The sequence below is a fragment of the Galleria mellonella genome, unplaced genomic scaffold (genome assembly GCF_026898425.1).
Source record: "Galleria mellonella isolate WM207_F2 unplaced genomic scaffold, CSIRO_AGI_GalMel_v1 utg78, whole genome shotgun sequence".
In the NCBI taxonomy this organism is placed as follows: domain Eukaryota; kingdom Metazoa; phylum Arthropoda; class Insecta; order Lepidoptera; family Pyralidae; genus Galleria; species Galleria mellonella.
The window spans coordinates 2073453-2096524 of record NW_026442151.1 but is presented as its reverse complement, the minus strand read 5'-3'; the positions used below and the strand labels follow the sequence as shown (position 1 = coordinate 2096524).

At 31.4% G+C, this 23072-nt stretch overlaps 1 protein-coding gene across 3 annotated transcripts in view; it reads right to left on the bottom strand.

Annotated features, from left to right (window-relative positions):
• Window positions 1-23072, bottom strand: part of LOC113517374 (partitioning defective 3 homolog) — a 65642-nt gene that overhangs the window by 28570 nt on the left and 14000 nt on the right. For 2 of the 3 annotated variants that reach the window (XM_052901386.1, XM_052901389.1), the window contains exon 1: window positions 5723-5863. The exons of the other annotated variant lie outside the window; for it this stretch is intronic. In XM_052901386.1, coding sequence (XP_052757346.1) covers window positions 5723-5845 — 123 coding nt within the window. In that variant the 5' untranslated portion in view covers window positions 5846-5863. Of the gene's footprint in view, window positions 1-5722; window positions 5864-23072 lie in introns of those variants that run through there. 3 annotated transcript variants of the gene reach the window in all.

Here is a 23072-nt window from a genome sequence, read left to right as displayed (position 1 = left end):
TTTGCAGTCATCAATGAGTCTTAGCAGGTTAACCAAAAATCATGAATAACAAGAGAAATTTTAATTTTCTTTTATATTTATAATAATGTTATGTCATTAGTTCATATGTTCTTTTGTTGTATTATTCTCACCAATGTTCTCAGCCAAAGTAGAGAAAGAAATATTAATAGCTTTTGCCAGCGACTTTCTTTACATAATTGGGATAAATTCACTGACTGGGATTAAAAATAGCCTATTTCTATCTTCACCCCTTAAAGTATGTAGGTATATACTAAATTTCATACCGTTAAGTCGTTAAAATGCACAGAGGTAATAATCAATTCAAAAATTGACAACATAATTTATATTTATAACAGTCACTTTTACGAGGAGTTTATGAATTCAATTTTTTTTAGGAAACAGTTCATAATGTCAACGGGACAATTTGCTATTTAGTGCACATTCTCAATACACAACTACGTGCGGAGTAATAGGTATATTGGTACTGCGTATCTTTTACTCTTTGAGATTGTCAATTATATGATGTTATTGGAATAGAGTAGGTAACTTAAGTACCTACATACAAAGTTATAACATTATTATTAGTACAGTGACTGTGCCTTTCTAATAAGTTAGTGATCGTGACTGCAGCTCACCATTGGTGGTTTGATGCTACATGCCACAGTTGTATGAAGCTATATAATTCAGAAATATTATTTTATACCCAATGTTTAAATATTAATATTAGTTTTGACATGGAACAATTCCTTATAGATATATCTTCCGCTCCACAAAAAAATATCATATGAATATGAATTAAACATAACCACAACTATATTTATTATTTTGATTATGTACAGATTTTGACAAAATTTCTATGAGACCAATCTAAAAGTATATAAGAAAGAAATTTATAGAATGGGTTTATTAACGAAAGAGTTCTGAGGTACAAACATAAAAAAAAACCGAATTGAGAAACTCCTTTACTGGAGGCGATTAAAAAGAAAATAATCAAAAATTCTATTCTTAGGGGAGAACGTAAGCTACTTTTTATCCCAGTCGATCTATGTGCTTCATTGATGAGGTTGAAATTGCAGACACAACTACTATTTTATAATTAGGCAATTAAATAGCTACTTTTTCGTATTCAATTAATGACATTAATCTTTTAGCGACTCGAAACTCGATTTTGGTATTGGAACTTATATAAATTTTGCTGTAATCGAAATAAATATTTGTAGGTTTCTTTTTCATTTTTTTATTGGTGTATTGTTGTTGATTTCTATAAACAATATAAATGACAATCAAAATACCATAAATAACCGTAAAACATAATTGTTTACGATGATTTTTTATGAGTCAGGTTCATGATTGCATCATAACTTCTCGTGAGAGTCACTAATAGCTCTCTCTCTCGATAGTCGATCATCCTTAACAAAAAAATTAATCCAAGTAAGTATCATTATACCATATATTGACCTTTCACTGTCTACTGCTGAATATAAGCCTCCCCGGGGGGGAGGGGGGAGGTTGCCAGTAGTTGCTACGCTTGCTACGACGGGTTGGCAACTGCAGTTAGCCTTTGTAGATGTTTTAGAGGGACGCTGTTGCCTATCTCTTCTCCTCCCTTAGTCGTCTCTTACGACACCTGTGGAAAAGGAAGGGGTAACCTATTCTATCCCGGCACCATGTATAGTTACCATTAATTTGATGCCTATTTTCACTGATAAATTCTACTATGATCCGTATCTTCTAAAACGTCCTCCAATACTAAAATAACGCATTATAGTCCAATAAAAATTATTATTAAACAAACAAACGTAGAATAAGTGCCTGTAACGGTTATTGTTCAGTCGAAACCGTTAATACATGGAAATGATATCCACTAACGCCTACTTGTTCACATTATAGCTACTGCTTAACATATACACACTGATATATGTATTTTATAATACGTGAATCTGACAAATACAAACTCAGTGAAGCAGTATAGATATATAGAAGCGTTACTTGTCATATAATCGAATCATAATAGTAGAAACACCTGTTGAATCAACATAGTTGATATCGATTTATTATAATTAGCGTGAATTATAGCAAATTGTTCCTAGTACCAGGTACATTATCAATAAATATGTGATATTGCAATACGACATTGAGCAATGAAGCTGTAAATTTATACAAATATTCAAATTATACAAGGTACGGTAATAGTAAGTATTTTTAAGTCTAATAAGGTGTTGAGGGACTAACGATTACACCAATAAGGAGTCTAAATACAATAATGTTTATTTTCTTTGCAGGTCCTACTCTTCTATTATAGCTTTTATTAAAGAAATGCCTTCTTCTTGTGCTTTATAGTTCACAATTAAAATTGTATTTTATTAAGCTAGAATAATTTTACCGTTAGCTTCATTCCAGTCTTTTACTGCACAGCTAAAGTTAAAGCATTTTTAAGTGACTACCAAAAAAGAAGGTGCTAATTCATTTGATTTCTTTTGCGACTGTGTACGCGGTATTATTGCGGTATTATCAGTGATACTATTCTATGGTTAATAGAAAAGAGAGATTAACACGATCATTTACGTAAAGTATGATAATTTACCTGAATTATCTCGACGTTTCGGCCAAGCTACACAGACTGTGATCACAAGGAGAATAGAAATAGTTAGTAGTAGTCTATGTAGATGATAGCGTTAATTTCCATTTCTTATAAACCATAAAACGTGCAGTGCGAAAGGTCAAAAGTTAATATCCTTAGTTCTGAACTAATTTTAACAGTTCATTTTGTAATCGATGGTTTACTTTCGTATTGGTCACATTTAAATTTTGTGACGTTTAAATTTGCCATTTTTCCTTGCTAAGCTAAAACTACTCGTTGCAAAGTAAAATCTATATATAAACACGATTTTACGTCCTCAATTCAAATATTTACACCGTAAAATATGTACGAATTTAAGTCTCTTTTTTGCGGAGCAATACACCTAGATTTCTTTGTGTATTATGGGGTTTGACTCCGCGGTTACGTTCAGCATTATTGCGGAATGTACAGTATAGCCAAATGAGTGTACCTATTTCGATATAAGTAAAACAAATTTAACTGCGTATGTTCTTTAAATGAGAATTAATTTCTATTTATCAGAACCAGTGTTGTTATCAGTGGAGAAACCACCCATATAGTTTATCTATTCATGGAATAATAAATTGTTTAACTAAGGAGGGACGGCATGAGCGGCAATCTATCGCAAAGGAATTCGACAGATTACTACAAGGTTACGTTAATTAGTCATTCAATATCATATATTTCATATTTTCTGTTATCATTAAAAATAAGTATATGCTGATCATACTGGCATAGGTTTTAAAATAGTTCATTACATTACTACAATTTTACGTAAAGAATAAAGGAAATTTGTATAAATTATGTAAGGTTTATATATAATGATTATGTATAATTAAATCCCCACTCCGTAGCGTGGATTTCTCTCCATAAAAAAATATATCGGTTTGTATTATCACATAAGAGGGTTTGGTTATATTTGTATTCGCTTTGTATTTTGACGACGTTTCTTATATGTATTATGTTTAATTCTGTACGTTTTATAAAAGAAAGCAAAGGGACTAATTGCAATGAGTCAAGGGATTGCATGCTCGTATTTTCCCGCAGTTCAATGAACTGTATTGCGTGAATAACTTCTTATGTTACCGGGAGTGCCGTCCGTAGTTTAATTATTACGCCTTGTAACTGCGTTGATTTAATGAAGTACTTTCCAACACTTTCAGATCACAAGTCATGTGAAAGTTGCATCAACGCCACCTGCAAGAAATAGTCCTAACCATTGTAGTACATACCAGGGGAGCTGGCTTCTAGATAACCTCATGGGTGCTCTTGGATAACTAGTTACATCATACATACATTATTTCAGTTAAAAGACGTTCACTACTTGTTGGACAAGAAAGCGCAACCTAAACAATAAAAAATGGGATGAGGATTATTTCAATTGTGTTATGATGTTTAGCGTCATTGGTGCTTCGCACCCACTATTTATTTATTTAACTCTTTATTGTACCAGAATCATAAAAATATACAACGACATATAAACAATTCAAGTGAAATACAGTAGCATAAAGTACAGATTAAAATATATACATAAAGGTATAAAAGGCGGTCTTATCGCTAAGGCAATCTCTTACAGACAAGCTTTGGTAGTATTTACCCCACGTGGGTGCAAAAATCCTCGAGCCCCTGGTACATCTAACAGTGCATATATGATAGGAAACTGTTTCTCGAGCGAGATAGGCAGTGCCTATCCAATCTACTGAACTTTTCGACATATGTCTATAACATACAAAAAGCAGCTAAGTAACTTGTTTATTTTTAATGAGATGATCTCTATCGCCGTTTCTGTTGTAGATACAGTACCTGCCTTTAATAGAGTAAATACGAAACGCACATCAGAAAGTGGCCTCAGAAATTTCCACCCTTTACCTCATAGTTCTATTTCAATTTTAGATATAGATAAGAGGGATTTTTTTTTATTTTACATTGCAGGACATCATTCTGATTTTAGCTCATTTTTATCTTTCTATGTTAAACATACTCCATGTAAGTCTTAGCTTGTTAAGACATACATTTTCAGATATATACAGAACCCATAGATGTTTACAAGTCCCCGTATTTACAGAACTAAAATCTATGCATATTTTATTTTATTTTGTAGGCATTATGAAATTTCGTTACTTGTTAGTACTTACTTAACTATATAGTAACAATATTAGCCATGTAATCTCGGCATAGCGACTAATGAACTTAATGGTCTAGGGATGAGCAACAGTATCCTTCTTAAAGCATCCTTATATCTTCAACAAAGCTTAACTGTGGGTGCCAACCTGCCAAGCGTAGCAATTACTGCCAAACCCCCCAAGGAGGTGGCCTTATTCAGCAGTAGACAATCAACGACTGATATGATGATGACGATGATGATGATGATATACGCTACTTCACTTTTATGTGAGTACTTTTTTATGCAACTTAGAATAGCAAACAAACTGACGGCCCACCTGATATGAAAGCCTATAGACATGTGCAATACCATGAACATAACAGAATATACTGTTTCACCCATAATACCCCCCATGCGTTGCTATTCCTGAGGACTCAGGTGTAATTCCTCTGTACTTTATAAATTCACTGCCATATCCTACCCTTCAAACTGAAACACAGCCATGCAAATACAACTGTTTTCCGGTAGAAATACGAATAGGAGAGAGGTGTCCAAACAAACAACTTTTGTACAAGGTCTACCTTATACTTATATGTATAATACAGAAAATAATGTAAATTTAGATATAAATTATAATTAAGAATTCGCGTGTTACGCTATACAATATAAAAGTAAATATTCATTGGTAGATACTATTAAAGATACGAACTGTACATGGTTAAGATTAAATTTATAATATCGCCGTTCTTTCTGTATTGTGTAACTACTTGAAATCTTCATTATAATGATAGTCCATTTAGTCATGAGTTAATTACGTACGCATTACAAACATTTTCCTATCTCACAATAAAAAAATGATGAATAGAATAATACAAGAATGGAGCTAGATTCTCTAATATATGAAGTAAACAATTATAATAGTGTAGTAGTTCATTAGTTTAACTAAGTATAATGAGATTATGCAATTTCTTAAACTATTTTAATATAGTGAATATTTACAACTATTTCCTTTAACTTACCGTCTCATTAGTTTTGGGTAAAATATTCCTCTGGAGCTTCTGAACAGGATACGTTTGTCTCCATCCGAACAATCTCACTAGTTTGTCTGCAACATCTTCGCATCTAGGTGCAGAGTCCTTCATTTTTACTTAGTTTATATAAATTTCACATCACTTTTGTAAATTAACATAAGACATAGCACTGAACACTGTTATTATATTTATTGCAACATAAATCACAAATTTTCACAAGTATCTCTCAAATGCAACCAGCTTATACCTGTAGGTTTTATTGTTGTTGTAACAGCGATAAGTATTGCAAACAATAACAGCTAGTTTACGTAAGTGGAAAATAATTTAGAAGGTCAAGTTAATGTTGAATTTGTATCAATTTGCACCTTATTGCAAACACTCAATTATTTTGTTACTAATTAAAAACCAATTAAAATATCAACTTAGTACGATAGTTATTACAATCGTATTAATCTATTATGGAAAACAATATTTGGAGATCTAACAACATGCACTGTAAAGAGACACATAATTATAGCACAACGCAAACATTATGTACCGCTAGACAGCGCGGGGCGAACGCGCAAAAAGTCTTGGAAAAAATTGGCGAGTGAATCGAACGGGCGACCGACACTCGGCGGCCTCTGCGCCGTTATCGCTACCATCGTTATCTAGCTACCACCGCCCCTCTACTGCACCTTCACTTCTCCAGGCTTTAATCGTGCTCTATCTACCATCAGATATAACTTGCGACACGTACTGGAATGTCGTCAATATATTTCAAGAATGCTCCTAATCGAAATACGGCAGATCCACTATTTTCAGATTATTAAGGTCTCCCTTGATAATCAAAAGTAAACCCTTTTTAATGTTGATCTATCAATCACCAGAAATCTTTAGATTTAAACATAAATTTTAAAGTTTTAGAAGTAGGCTTGATGCAATAAAAGCAAATAACGTGCTTGACAATGCTTTTTACAATCCTTGTGAAGCGATATCGTCCATCTAAAGATATACATATCATGAAAATGTATTAATGACCACTTACTGCGCCTTAATTAAGAGGCTCAGCTTTTTTGATATGTAAAATGTAAAGGAATTTGTATGCTTTAATATTGTATCAAGTCAGCACATCAACGTTTCACAAAACTAGTATTGACCATTTAGGGAGATCTTTATGACGATAATAAAAGATGCACAGTGTTAAAATAAATCAGTAGGAGTAGTTAATTAAAAATAATATACCTAAACTCTGATTTGTAGGAAAGTGGATCAAAGAAAACAAGCAGGCTAACGTTTCACTAGCATTTGTCACACTCGCGTGATAATCACCTAGTTAGTAGATGACAATTTTACTCACTCAGTCCTTCAAAGTAAGCAGAAAACCACGTTACTTATGTAACATAACTTTCTGCTGCTTATTTTGAATTTTTTGGTTAAAATTGAGACAATTGAACAAAAACTAAACACCAAAATGTAGACTTTTTTTAATTTTAGTTTTTGACACTACGAACTTTCATATAATATTTATGGTTATTGTAATAATTTCTAAACTATATATTTATTTTCACATTCGATAAAACTAACAATAACTAAGTAAAAATACTCAATATTACTAAAATGATATATTATAGTACAAACGTCACTCAGAATTTTTTGTTAAATTAATGGTCAAAACTATTAACCTACCTAATTAGTTTAAGATAATGGCTACATAAATTTATATCTTTTCGTACAATGATCCTGTCGTTAAATGCGTAGTATGGTTATAGCGACTTCTGTTTCAATGTTTGAATATTTTTTCTTATTTGTGGGTCGATGAATTTTATTTTAATTATTACAAGTCAACTATGACGTCAAGTTACAGTTTTGCAATATAAAATTATACGACACCGATTCGAGTAGACCCTAGTAGACTACACCATTTTCTATGTTATTGATTTTGCACGCGGCCAAGAGATTTTGTAATAATCTCGGAATTCGTTGGAACGGCTACTAAGTTAGAATAAAGTATTACGGTCTAAATGTTGACATAATACTGGATCAATTTGCATGTCCATTTCTTGGCGATTACTGAACAATATCAAAGGAATATTTATAAATACACAATTACATTAGGTATTTATTATTAAGAACCTCCGAATGTATATAAAGAACTTGCAATATACAGAAATAATTACCACATTATTATACTACATGTCGACGCATACTTTGTAAAACGTTGACTCTGAATGCTAAATTGGTCGTCGAGGCAGACATAATTTTCATTGACTTTGCTTTTGTTTATTCATATTATGCATACATGAGATCTTTCTGAAACACTTTCTGCCCTTAATGTATGTATGACACATTTGCTTCATAAATTATTCAGATATCAAAAGATCATATTATAGCGGAGAGCCCTGTAAAGAATAGCTCGTTTAATTTTACGATGCGTGTTGAGTCTCGTGTAATAATGATACGTGACAGATTTCAACGACTAAGATCAGCCGCATTACTAAACATACTCCATTCAGGCAACGATAATCCATTGTCAACGGTTGCGTCGCGGACTAGTGAAATTGAAGTACTGAACGTGAGAGCCAAGCTTTCTGTAAAAATCAAATTGTTTATACGCGTACAAATAATTTTATTTACCGTAGTTGATAGCGTAAGATTTGATGCAAATATTCTTGAGATTTTAAGTAGTTTAGTCAGTTTATGCCATCTATATTGTTTTTAATATGAATAAATTAAGATATAATAATTTGATAATTAACAAAGTGTACTGACTGTTTATTTTTTCAGTTATTATAATACCTTAGATGTCTACTTATAGTTTCCTTTTACACAGTTACAATAATGTTCTATGTATATATATATATATATATATATATATATATATATATATATATATATATCTGTATATCCCAACTATAGCTTGAAAATTAGTCTTCTTTCTCTTTTTATTTAACAAACTGGTTCACCTATTACAACAACAATATCGTTATAATTAGTGAATTAGAAGCCTTATGAAGTATAAAATTTTAGTACTACAATTTTTTTTGTTAGATTTTCTGTAACAAAGATAGGTAAAGTGTACTTTCTACCACGGTACTCCGGGATCTAGGTATGTAGATCGGTGCCTTAGTTATTATAGTACCAACGATACTAACTCGCGGTACAAACAACAATGCCATGGCACAACTACGGCCACAATAATCGTTATCACCTACACGGTATCTATTGTTAATTATTTCACTCTTATGATAATTGTACATAAATACTTCAATAGATATAGGTATTTCATTACTAATTCTTTTTCGACGACGTCGATAGAATACCTAACATTAATTTTTATAAATTTTGTTGGGATTTTCTAAATACAAAATTTCGTTTGAAAAAACTACGGAACTTTGAAAAAGGAGATCCCCAAAATATCTACTCAAAGTGGATCAACTCAATTGGGGTCGAAATAAAACGAGTTAGGTCATGAGTAATGTGAGAAAAGAATTACAATGATGAACCTCTGTGTAGCTTACAATATTTCCCTAACTGTATATTAAAAAACATTAGGATTAAAATATATCCGATTACCCATTTATAATAGAATACTCTTAATCACAAGTAGGTATAGATGTATATACATTGGTAATGGTCAAAGGAGAAACATTAAAATTGCGTGTAGACATGCAATGTTAGGTACACGGAGAAGAATAGAATCAATACAATTTACAAATGCATTTAGTGTTATGAAATACTGAGCATCTGGTACCGTTTAGAAGTTGGTTGTAATAATTCAAATAACAAATAAATTATTTTGACACAATCACTACTTCATCTGAAGCCTTATGCAAGAATAAAACTTGCAACGTTTCAAATCTATTTCTAATATTGAAAAGTACAAGGAAGAATTAAATGTAAATGTCAATGTTGAACCTAAATTACTAGGAACTTTTTATAGCACTCTCACTTGACAAACAGAATCAGCCTTGAAATATGTAGGTACATACGTTATCACCAGTGCAAAACTTTTGTGCAAATGCAGATACGTAACATAAACGTGCAACGGAACAATGCCCATTAAAAACTGAACAATGAATACGTAAGGTTTACTTAAAGACTAACACGTCAGCACAAAAATATCACAAGCCTAATGGCTTTTTCACTTGCAATAGATTAACATGGGAATGTTTTTACTTAATTTATATCTTCACAAAATTATAATCAATGTAAATAAACAGGAGGCTGCGCGGCGGACAACTGGCTTGACTTTCTGCGCGTGCGCCGCCAGTCGCGGAGCCTCGAGGGTAGAGGGGAGGGTCGGCAGGTCACCGCCCCCCTCTTTTCACAACGAGGTAACAGACCATTGAGAAGTTCACATAGTTTGTAAACAATTGATACACCTGTGCCATCGGAAATAAGTAAAACATAGCATTTTATATTACTAACAATAACGGTTCTAAATCTATAAAGGTAGGCAGATAAATAGAAATAAAGAACTAATATCGGTCTAACAGGTTAAATTTAAAGAACTTTAAACAAATATTAAGTAGTAATTCATTTAGAACTTTACCACCAAATAAATTAGTAGTAGACATAACTATCATAAATAGTTAGCTATTTTATTTGCTTCCGCAGACTTTGGTAAATAAATCATTATTACGTCAATACTTTTTACCTTTTTTACCTTAAACCTAATCACGTGTTTTAGCTTCCTTTCTGTCTATTCTAAATTATAATACACCTGAATTTATGATTTCGATTATATTGGAAGTTCAAAAATGGCCATCAATTTATAATAACTTCTACAAAATGGATGACTTCCTTCATGTAGGGTGATCCAGAAGTGACGCGACAGGGGGTCAGCAGCGATAGCTTATGCGGGGGTGGCGGAGCATAACGGCGCAGGTGCACCAAGCGGAACGTCTAGTGTACAGGGGTGCCCAGTGTATTCAACCATCGTTCCAACAAGTCAAGGTCAATCTGTTCAATGAAGTCAAAACTACTGTACTCATTAAATGATACATAATACATTCTCTACTACTGTAATAAAGAATTTAAATAATAAAAAACAAATAAACTTAAGTATTTCCAACATTTTCCCATGTCATTAACGTTTTTTCTTGGAAAATTGTAAAATGCAACAAATGTGTCAGCAAAGCAAAGTAACAACAACAATGTAGCGCCATCTATTACTGTGATCAGAAAATAAATTACCTGAAGTGTTGTAAGTGTAGCAGAATTTGCTTGCTTTGCTAGTGGTAAGTTGGTAATATTTTGCTGCGCATTACTTATCACTTAGAATATAGTACCTAATAAATAATGCAACATTACACGTACAGATAAGTTTATATATAATAAAAAAAAACTGATAGGCAAGACATGAGAAAAAAGAGAACTGAATAAAAACAGTTTTTAAAAGGCATCAATAGATGGCGGATATATATATAACTGTACACCTAAATATTATATCTGTATGGAAAGAGTTTCAACGCCCTTCGCCTGAGTCTCAGACTTTCAGCCGAACTTATAGTCACGAAATATTCAAGTATATAACAAAATAATAATGATTATTTTCTTATTTAACCAATTCTGTTATCTTATTTAACCAATTTTGAAAATTCCTTTTACAATCGACACAGCAGCATATATTTTTATGGTATACCCATGTTAGTTTTATAAATAAAAATAAATAGGTAAATCGACGTTAAACATAAAATATTACGTAAGTATAACCCAACTGCAAACCTAAATTGGTATATAAGTTATCCTTTAAACGTATAAAAATACTATCTTGGATCGTAATCAAAAATTCACGATAGTAGAAGTACTTTCATTTGTTCAAAATGTCCAACTAATTAAATTAAAAACGTAATATCTAGAAACCTACCAACTGCTAGCTAGTCGATGTTAATAACATACCCTACGGAAGCATGTAGGTAACTGAAGACCTTCTACTGGATTATAATACATACCTACTAACATTTTATTGATTACCGAATTCGTGTTAACTACTGAAAATGCATTTTCATTAATAAAATTTGTGTCAAACTTAATGATATTATCGACAACGATCCGTAGTCCTAAAAATTAAAAATAAAGGGAAGTACATAATTTATACAATATTTCCTACTCAGATATCTAATAAATGAAATTGATCTCAAAAATTTTAACATCAATGTCGGTGTACTACAATATAAAACTTTAGATTCGTTACATTTAATATCGTAAATACATATTTTGATGAAATAAGTACAGTAATGTCCTATGACATCTATGGTGCTATTTATGTTTGTAGACGACGATTACCATGTCCCTTCGACATATTTGCCATTACATTGGAGTAACGACAATCTAACAAGGTCATAAAAAGTCCCTATTCTCGGTTTTGTATTATTAGAAAGAGATAATAAAGATGGCTGGTAGAGAATGCCTATAGCATTAAATCCGCCTTTTGTGCCACATTTTATTGGTCAATAAAGTTTAAATATATAAATAATAGAACTTAGAAAATCTAGATCTGAAGAAAAAAGGAATCCATCCTTAACGAAAAATACAATTTATATTTCAGACTAGACAGAGCATTGGAATAAGAAGTACTACCAATTATAACATACTACTGACTACAACCTAAAAATTATAGTCTATTTTCATCACTTCCTGTAATACACTATCGTCGGAAACCCGATTAGATTATTATAACCCAATCTCTATTATTTACATAAATGTGTAAATATACTATGTGTATAATTTTTTTATGCAAATCTAGGTTAGTATAGATATATAATATATATTACCATACATTTATTGACATACATATTTGTGTTAATAAGCAATTTCGTCATTATAAGTTGTCGAGTTATTAATATATTTGAAAAAGTAAGCAATCCATTTCGTCTATGTTAAAATAGTAATAAATTATAGAGAAAATGTAAACCATAGAAGTTTCGGTAATTCTACAAATTAATGACTGTCTACAAGACTTTGTACGTTTGAGTATAGTAGAAGATACGACTGGCAATACCAAATAATTATAATTTCCTGTTCTAGTAAACATACACAGAGAACAAGGTTTCCATGCAGGGGCAGACACATTTTTTTAAAGTATAAATATCATTCAATTTTTAATTAATAATTGAATAAACGCTACAGAAATAGAGTAACAGAGAAAACTGGAACAAATTTCTGGATCCATAACCTAGAACGACTATAAATTTTAATTGTTATAAAACACTCTGTTTTTAAGTAAACTAGAACAGTTAAAACAGCTCATGAGAACAAATACGAGTAAGATTGATTTTCCAAGATGTAAAAGTAATTAGAAATTCAATTTTCCCATTTGTTCCACTCTTGAACAATAGCGATATTTATGAAAACTAGTGTAACGTTTGCTATCTTTTCACAGCTTTCACATGTTAATATTGAGATCAATGATGAAGCAAAATAAAAAGCATGAAACGTTATTAAAAACTTTTTACATGCCTACATAAGGTACATAATAATTATTGTTGCATTTCTGAATGCGAAATATGACCTCCTTGTCACTTTCTTGCCCATTTCTAACAATAAAGCAATTAAATGAACATAGTATGTTTTGATTTGAAGGTTGAGTGCGTTAGGGAGCCAGAGAAATTTCTCAAGAGCACAATACTCTCTTCCTTAGCCTTATGCTTATACAAGTACTAACCAAATTAATTGTTTTACCAGCTGTATCCCGCGGCTTTGCTCGCGTGAATAAGTTAAAGTATTATATTATATGTTCTAAGTTAGGAAATAACATATCCGCGTACCAAATTTTATTCAATTCCATTCAATAGTTTTTGCGTGAAAGAGTAAAAACATACATCCATCCATCCTCATAAACACTTGCATTTATTATAAAGTAGTAGAATCTAAAAAACCCTTTGATTTGAAAAGCAATTCTTGGATGCTGTACAATAGTATGTCTTATGTTATAAGTATATGCTGTGATTCTGTATTTTCCTTTAATCTTTAAAAATGAATGAATCTATATACTTCTTAAACATATGACAACACCAAGTGTCAACAACATTACAGTTGTCGAGGTTAGTCAAATAATGTTTATAATAATTTTAGGTTTAAAAATTCTTTAATATGCCATGTCATACCGTCCAGTTAGACCAGCCCATTCCAATATACCTTATGATGCAACACGATACTACGGGCAATATTTAATATTAATCTTACTATTGTTTTAATTATAACAACATTAATGAGTCTGTCTATCTTTCTCTTATAGTCTAAGATCACGCCGCTGAATTCTGAAAATATAAAACCTTTAAATAAAACTTTGTTTAAATGAAAGATGAGCAATAATATAATAAAAGACATCCGGTTGTCTGCTTCCAGTTATCCGCAATGGTTGTTAAGGGATGCATTAAAAAGTTTTATACATACACACAGTATTCGAGGGCGGGATCTTACGTTAGTTTAACCTTATTTTCTTTTTTCAATGACAGAACCGTTATGGATTTAATAATAGCTTAGACATACTTAGATAACAATAGCCAAAATTTACGCAACGTCATCAAAAAGGTTAACGATCTACTAAAAGTAATATGTTTACGTTGTTACTTATTTTAGACTTTTATTAGTTGGACAGTGTTTCTTTTATTAATATATTATATAATATACACTAAAGATATGTAATGTAAACCCGTGATATGTATGGAAGTATATATATGTAGCGATGTTACACTAATAGGGCCACTTTCGTTGGTGTAGCTCGAGCGGAAACTGGTCAGGGCCGGAAAGTGTGTAATTGTGGCATTCAAGTCGTATTTTACGTGAATTCATCCAGCAGGGTGCTCACTCGAGGGTGAACGCGGCCGTGGGAGAGAAAACGAGAGTGACAATATTCATAGATACGTGATCGTAGAAAACAGAATATATTTATTTATTAAAAGTCTCGTAAGTACATATTATATTTTAATGTAATATCTACCGGTTTAAGTTACGTGGTCGCGTTCACGTCACAACCGCTAATGATTAAGAGTCCCGATTGGCCCCAAATCTAGTCGAGCTTTCTCGATTAAAATACATGTAAATTAAACGTACTCGTACATTAAAATACAATATAATTATAATAATTGTATTTCGATAAACGTCCATGTCTAGACAAAAGGTATTAAAAAATTGGACTAACATGGTTAACAGAACCCGAAATTGCGACACATGCGAAATTTCTGAAAATCAGTTAAAAAAATTGTTTTCTAAATATTTTTCAATTTTTTTTTTCATATTTTCAAATGTTTTTTTCGGTCTTTTTTTAGATTAGCATGAGCATTTAAAAGCAAAAAAACGTGATAATTTATTTTTAAAAATTCAATCGAATGAAAAAAACCGGCTTGAAGGATCGAATTGAAACTCTATACGATTTTAGCGATATAATGACCTGTAAAAGGCACACTTAGTTATTTTCCCAATATTCTCAATGTGCCACGTGTTTTTCTAGAAGATCCCTAAAAGTCCTATTTTTTGCGATTTACGAAATCATATTAAGAATAATTTTTTTTTGTCTAAAAAACATTTCTGAACCCTATCATCGATTTTCTGTGCAACCATTGGTTTCTGAGATATCGATGAACAAAGAGGAAATGATCCATTTTTATTCAAAGTCAGTCAGCGAGAAATGGTTGTATCAAGACCAAAAAGAAACACAACTGAAGCTAAATGAACGACCTATCTAATCCATAAGGTAGTTAAGTTAGAACCATTTTTTTCAAGTCCGTATGCCAAAAATAAGATATGAAATTTGTTTTTATGATATTTATTAAAATTGTGCGATACAAGTTACTGAAAAAAAAATTTTGCAAGATTCCAAAATTAAAAACTTCAAGATTTAAATTGCTGTTTTTTTACTCCAATACTACCATTTTTGTCAAAGATACAGTCATTTGAAAAATCGCTAAAGATTTAAGCTTTTTTTTATCCTTTAATATTTTACACTAGTATATATGTATTGAACTAGGTGTTATTTATATTTTTGTATGATTTTTTTTTTAACTAATGATATATGACCACACCATCTTGATCGAAAGTAGAATGAATATAATCAACCGAAAAGAAAGTGTTATTCTGTAAAACACGTAGTTTTAATAATACTGATTTCTATAATAACTATTTATAATTTATTTTTTCTGTTACAACTCATCTTTATGCGTATATCTATTATTAATATATTAGGTAATATATCTACTGCTTCAATTCTCTACAGGCATTAAGGCAAAAAATGTACATAAGTACATATACATCCATCTTCATACATTAGAACCAGAATTGTCACGTACAGTGCGGTTTGAGAGGAGCTTTCTCCCGCGAACGCTCAGGTTGTTGGATCTTCCTGCCAAGGTTTTCCCTAGAGACTACAGCACGGGGTTCTTCAGAAAGGCGTATTAAGGTTACTTAAGGGTCGTTATAGGCGTCTATAGGCTACGGTAACCCCGTTTACCATGAAACAGGCCATATGCTGTTTACGTATATGTTTGCTACCAAAGTAGTATAAAAAAATTATATTGAGTTAATAAAATTATTATAACATTTATTGGGCAAACTTAAAAAGGACGATGCATATGATTGAATGTAAACAGAGTTTACTAGAGTAGGTACCTAAAGTTTTATTCTTATCTGGATAAAATAACCGGGCCACAGATACTGCAGATAACAAAAAATATGTTAAATACCTTCTTTACTAAAAGTTATCAAAACATATAATCGTCAAAATCGTCCATAACTTGTATTTTGAAACGGCCATTTTGTTTTACCTATTTTTAAATTTGCTACTAGGAATATTTCGGGCATTATATAAATATTTTTATTTTGGTCCAAAAACAGAAGAAATTTGTTTTATTCGATCGGTTTTTCCAGGCTTTATTTTTAGAATGAGCATAAAAAATTTTTGACCATTTAGATATATAATTTACAAGTGTCTATATAATTATATTATATATTAAACTAATTTGTAATGACACCTCGAACCTAATCTTGTTGATAACCAAAATATGCCAAGAAGGACTTAATAAAGTTTATCTTATATGCTACAAGAAATTTAAATGGAAATATACACAAGTAACTTAAAAAAATTTCAGATAAAATCAAAACAACTGAAATACGACAATCATAGAAGTTGGTGTTTTTCTTGAAAGTAAAAAAAGGTTTGGTGAATATATTTTTTTATTATTTAATGGCATTAAAAAAAATCTAATCATTAATTAACACGGGAATAAACTTTATCAATTACAAAACAAAATATGTAAATCTATTCAGAATTGGCTAAGACGTCGCATAATTTACACACAAAAAAATACGAACAAATTGAGAATCTCCTCCTTTTTAAAGTGCGCAAATAACCATACGAGATTCCACCGGCTAACTAACCTAGTTAGCTGGTGGCGTGGTAATGGTAACAGTGCGTAGGGCAAAACAATGACCCTAAGCCATTGATGTGCATAAAACTCAAGATTCACATTCCCATTGAACCTTTTTTCCTTATAATTCATCGCCATCATCAAATCAAGCATTAACTATCTACCGCTGAACATAGGCCTCACCCTATTGAGGATTATAATCAAAAGGCAGTAATGTAAAACAATATATGAACTGCATCAAATACTTACTAAAATATAAAATTTCGTGTCTAGACTCGATACTTTATAAAATTAATTTCGATATTTTAGAAAATTATAAAAATATTTCGGCATGTTTTTATAAAAAAATATCTCTGACTTGTCTAAAAGTAGTAAGCGTTAGCATAATTTAAAATAGTATTTATTGCACAATTTAATTGAATACGCTCTGTTTGCAGTACCGCCTTTCAATCTCTTATTCGACATCTTGGATTTTCTGTATATCAATGCTACATGCTGAGGTACAACCGACGTCCTATTTAGATGTATATAAATATATAGGTAATAATGTTTCCTCGCTGTTTCAATTGTTATATTAGTATGCTTTGTTCCAGAATCGTTTCAATTGAAACCTACAGGTGTATTACGTTCTTTGTATTAGTAAAACATGCCAAATATGATTAGGAAAATGCATTTTTATTTACTTAATAAATTTTACTTTTTATTTGTAATGGATAAACTGAAAAAATACTTCACTTATTCTCACATATATATATATATATATATATATATATATATATATATATATATATATATATATAATATATATATATATATAAAGGAGCGTTTTTATTAAACGATAACATTTTTTGTAAATGAATATTGGCATACTGAATAAACCATTTACTTTATTACTTTGGTGATTATTTACTCTGTGATACTTATCAAGTTTTTCAAAATTATATGTTTTAGAGGAACGAATACAACTGTAGATTTAATAGCTGTGTACATAAACATTACCTCGCAGGCTTTAGCATTCCATCTGCGTCCGATCTCCGCGCTATGGTATTCGTGTACCACGCCTACAAACGGTTTGCTAATGAACAATATTCAGATTGAATAGGCATGTACGCCATTAGCTATCGTATAACAAATATAAATATTATAAAGAGGAAAGATTTGATTTTTTGTTAACATTGGAAAAACACAAAAAAATAATTAACCAATTTTAATAATTATTTTACCCCTTAGTCTTAGGAATAACAACGCATGGGGGGTATCATGGGCGAAACAGTATACTCTGTTATGTCCATGGTACTGCTTATGTCTATAGGAGACGGTTATCACTTTCCATCAGGTGGGTCATCAGCTCGTTTGCCATTCTAAATTGTATAAAAAAAGTCTACAACTATTGTTTTTAATTTGAAAAGAATTAGATTTCTTTTACGTATTCGTCTATATTCGTGCAAAGCCGGAACGGATCGCCAGTAGCAAATATAATAGGTATTACGCGTTCTTCTTTCAATTCACCAGCAGTGCTGATTTTCGGTATCCTATAACCTTCAATCAACAATACCGAGGATTATAACTAAATTATTTTGACGACCTTGATGGTGTAACAGTTTAAAACACTGACTCACCTTCGTCTTTCGATTGTGGGTTCAATACCCTATTATTTGTTACAGATAAATAAATTTAAATAGGATATATCCAGATAAGATATCCAAATTCTTACGTTTTCGTATTTATAATTAACTTTTTGCCCGTAGAAATACCAATGGAGTAGATCAGACCACTTCTAGATTACGCATTAAAATAAAACAGTTTTTAAGTTAGGCATTCAAGTTAAAACAGTAGTTTTATGATCAAACAAAATAGAAACAATCAATCTCACACACTTATAATATCACCAGTAGATACGAGTAGATACTCTTTATTCATTTCTTCAAAAGATTACAGCAGTAAACTTAGTAAAACACACAAAAAAGAAATTACAAGAAAGGATCACACTGAGAAAACAATGGGCAACGTAATCGCTAAAAACGATCCCTTCTAATAAAAATAATATTAACAAAGGTTAATAAGAAATATTTTTTAATTATTGTTATTGTACAACAATGTTATATCAAGCAAAGAGAAGCAGATTATACCTGCTCAAGTCCAAAAGATCTTTATTTCAAGAAGTAAGAAGTATAACAAAAAATATCTACTTACACCATTATAATTGAAACCCGTCACAGAATAGATAAGGGTCGCCGTGTACAATAGTACCGCCTTAAAGCACCGCGTATAAATAGTGGCAGGAGCGGTAGGTAACATTCCACAGGCTCGGGGCTCCTGCAATAGTCGAGTCGCTGCCCCGCTCCTTAATTATCTACATCGAGATGATAAAAACTATTTCTCGAGACGAAAGACACTCTCCGGCCGTAACAGACTAGTCCAACGGACTTGTTTTGTTTCCATTGGATAAATAAGTACAACAACCCATGGACTTGTATAGCTGACCCGTAAATATATTTAAATCAATTTTTATTCTGTTCCTGGCTTCATAAATAGATTTTTTTTCATAGGTGAAAGACATTTCAAAACCGGTTGGGTCGTTTTAATGTTTACAAACAAACATACAAAATTTTTCCTCTTAATAATATTAGTATAGATATATTATATATTATAACCGAAGATAAAGAGACGATAAAAAACTGCACATCACTGTAGTACTTAAAAAAAATTGAGTGTGAGAATTTATAACTTAGATATAAATAGGTAGGTGCATGAAAAGATTGAGTAATGAAGAAGATGTAGATTGTAACTTCAAGTAGGAAATTGTTAGTAACTGATTAATTATAACTTATTTAAAAAAGAAGGAAATTCTTAATTTGGTCATAAGTTGTTTGTATATAAAAAAACAGCAAAAGTAAAAATTAACATTTCCATACAAAAGTTACGCTTAAGACTCATTTATCATACAGGACAAACAATAAGTAGTAAGAGTGACAAATATAACTATATAGTTAACTAATATAGGTATAAGCAGGTATACGTAATGTTGTATTTTCATAATTTCTAGGAATATGTAGGCTCTTTTGGCTACAAGTATCACAGAGTAGTTATAAATTATCTTTTCTTTCTTTAATTATTTATGTATTATAATTACACACTATACAGGTATTCAACCGACTTTAAAAAAAATATAACTAATTTTTCGTAACATAAAATCTCATAATACGTATTCATGTTCCGTACAATCGTCGTGTTCGATAAATCGTGACTTTGTAACATGGAATCGAGTCCTTAATGACTAGTAATTTTAATCGAATTATCCATCACGGTAGTGGCAGCTACAATCATCTCGAGATAGGATAGATTCGAGCGATAGAAAAAGTTTACATTTTTTCTAATCAGACATTCCTAGAACAAAAAACCAGTGGCAAGGATGCAAAAGAAATATTGTGCTCGAGTTGAAATCGAATTTTGATTATTTTATAACAGTACCGAAGCAACCTTGGTTAAGTAGTTATAGTTAAAATCAGTTATGCAATTAAATAAATAAATACATACCAGAGGAAGACTTTGTAAAAAGTCGTTTGTAAAGAAGCAGTTGTGTTTACCTGGCTGTGTTTCGGTTTAAAGGGTGGGATATGGCAATGAGTTTACAGAGTACAGAAGTATAACATCATCGTCCTTAGAATTGGCAATGCATGGGCGGTACCATGGGCGAAACAGTATACTTACTCTATTATGTCCGTCGCCTATAAACATGAACAAGTAGTTCATGTCTATAGGCGACAGTTACCACTTTGTCATTAGCTTGTTTGCCATTCTAAGTTGCATAAAAAAATACTTAAATAAATACGTTTTGTCCTGCAAAAAACAACAACTTCAATTGTATCAAAATCTGTTTAGAATTTGTTTAATATATCGCTTAATATAGCTAACAAAAAAAGCGAAAAAAAAACGGTCATACTCGTGAGGGTTATTATGAAATAGGATTCGTAAAAACGTAACAGTAGTTTCTTAACATATATTAATGTTATAGTATATATAGTACTTCAATGCTCATGAACACAAATATTTGTATTGTGTGGGAATTGAATCATCGGAAAGTGAGGAAATGTGTTAATCCGCGAATATACCAAAAAAGTTATCAATACTATACTCGTACTTTTAAATTTGTGAATTAGAATTAGGATTCATTTATTTGTGGTTAAGGATAATAGCGTCTTATCTACTTATAATCATTATAAGGGGCATATTACACTATTAAATGCCTTAGATTATTAAGTAGGTATATTTTAGAGTCCTAAATACAGAATAAAGACGATAAGACGTAACACGCAAGATCTTGTTTATCAAACTCGTTTAGGCTCTGTACACATACTTCTTTTAGCATCGCGTTTTAAACGACTGCATTGATAAACTGTATACGAGATATTGTAATACATTTCTGACAATTGTAAGATAATTTACAAACCAGCTTTTTATGGAACTATAATAGAAAGATAAAGTGGGGTGAATAGGCGAGGATGAAGTCAGGTTTGTTGACACGTCGTGACGATTTCACCAGTAATTAACCATAATAGTTTTTAGGGGGAACCACATGGAGATCGACCTGATTAAATATATTGCTAATGATGGGACAGCTAGTCCCGTTGTTAACAATTCCGTTTCCTGCATAAACCAACTTAGTAAATTTAATGGGTACAGAGGAATAATATCTGAGTCCTAAGGAATGGCAACGCATGGGTGTATCATAGGCGAAACAGTATACTCTATTATGTCCATGGTACTGCTCATGGTTACCACTTTCCATCAGGTGGGCCGTCAGCTTGTTTGCCATTCTAAGTTGTATAAAAAAATAAAAATTGATTTATAATATATTGATCCTACATAGTACTATTATGAAATACGAATAATCAGGTCATAGGGACACAGCGATGTGTACATAAAGTTTAACTACATTTCCAAACATAAAATAAGCAAACAGTAAAGTTACTGGCCTTGGGAACGCAACAAAACGAAAAATATGTGTTTCTGTGTTATTTTTAGGAAACTAGTATAGAACAATGATGAACTTGTGTTCGCATTGCTCATTCAAATCCATTGTTGTGGTACCCTGCTTGGTTAGAGATTATTATCATTTTACCACGTTATTAACGTAATTTCAGTTAGTAATACCATTTCCTAGAATATAATTGACATAAAGAGGCACAAAAGTCATTGTACTTACAAGTACATATTTTAAACGACATAGAATAGTAGGTAAACAAGTTGACGACTTGTGTCATGGAACATTGTAATTAACCGTCGCCTTTACATATAAGTACATGTCTCTAAACAAAGGTTTTACCCCTTTCCATCATACATTTAAAATTTCATTTTATCCAAAATCATTTTTATACTACATATCCTGATGGAATATCTAGTATGTACTGTTAATTGAGAAATGTGGTGACTATGGTGCCCCTAAATATATTGCATTGCGTTTCTGATAAATTACTGTCGAAGAAATGAAGACTCTGAACCACAGACGTAGTATAGCGTATGCACTTTTATCTCCTGGATTCTGGACTTATGAAACAGCGCCATCTAGGCCCAAACTAAGTAAATTTATGAGTAGATATTATAAAATAATAGATAAACTTGGCATATATTTACTTCTATACATTTTCGACCCACCGAAATACTCATAAATACAAATGTTTATATTGTCTACTAGCTGAAACCTGCGGCTTTGACTGCATGAATTAGTATATAAAGTATCCTATGTGCTAAGTTAGGCTATAACCTACCCGTATACTAAATTTCATTCAAATTCCCATAGTTATTTTTGCGTGAAAAAGTAACAAACAGCCATTCATCCTATCAAATAGTATTTAAATTCGAATCATTGAAAGGTGAGTCAGTGCATTAAACCAATACATTATCGATCGAGATCATTAAATAATTTAAACAATGGTGAAGTTGCAAATGAAAAGGAATACGACAAATTAACGAGTTGAAAGTAGAAGACA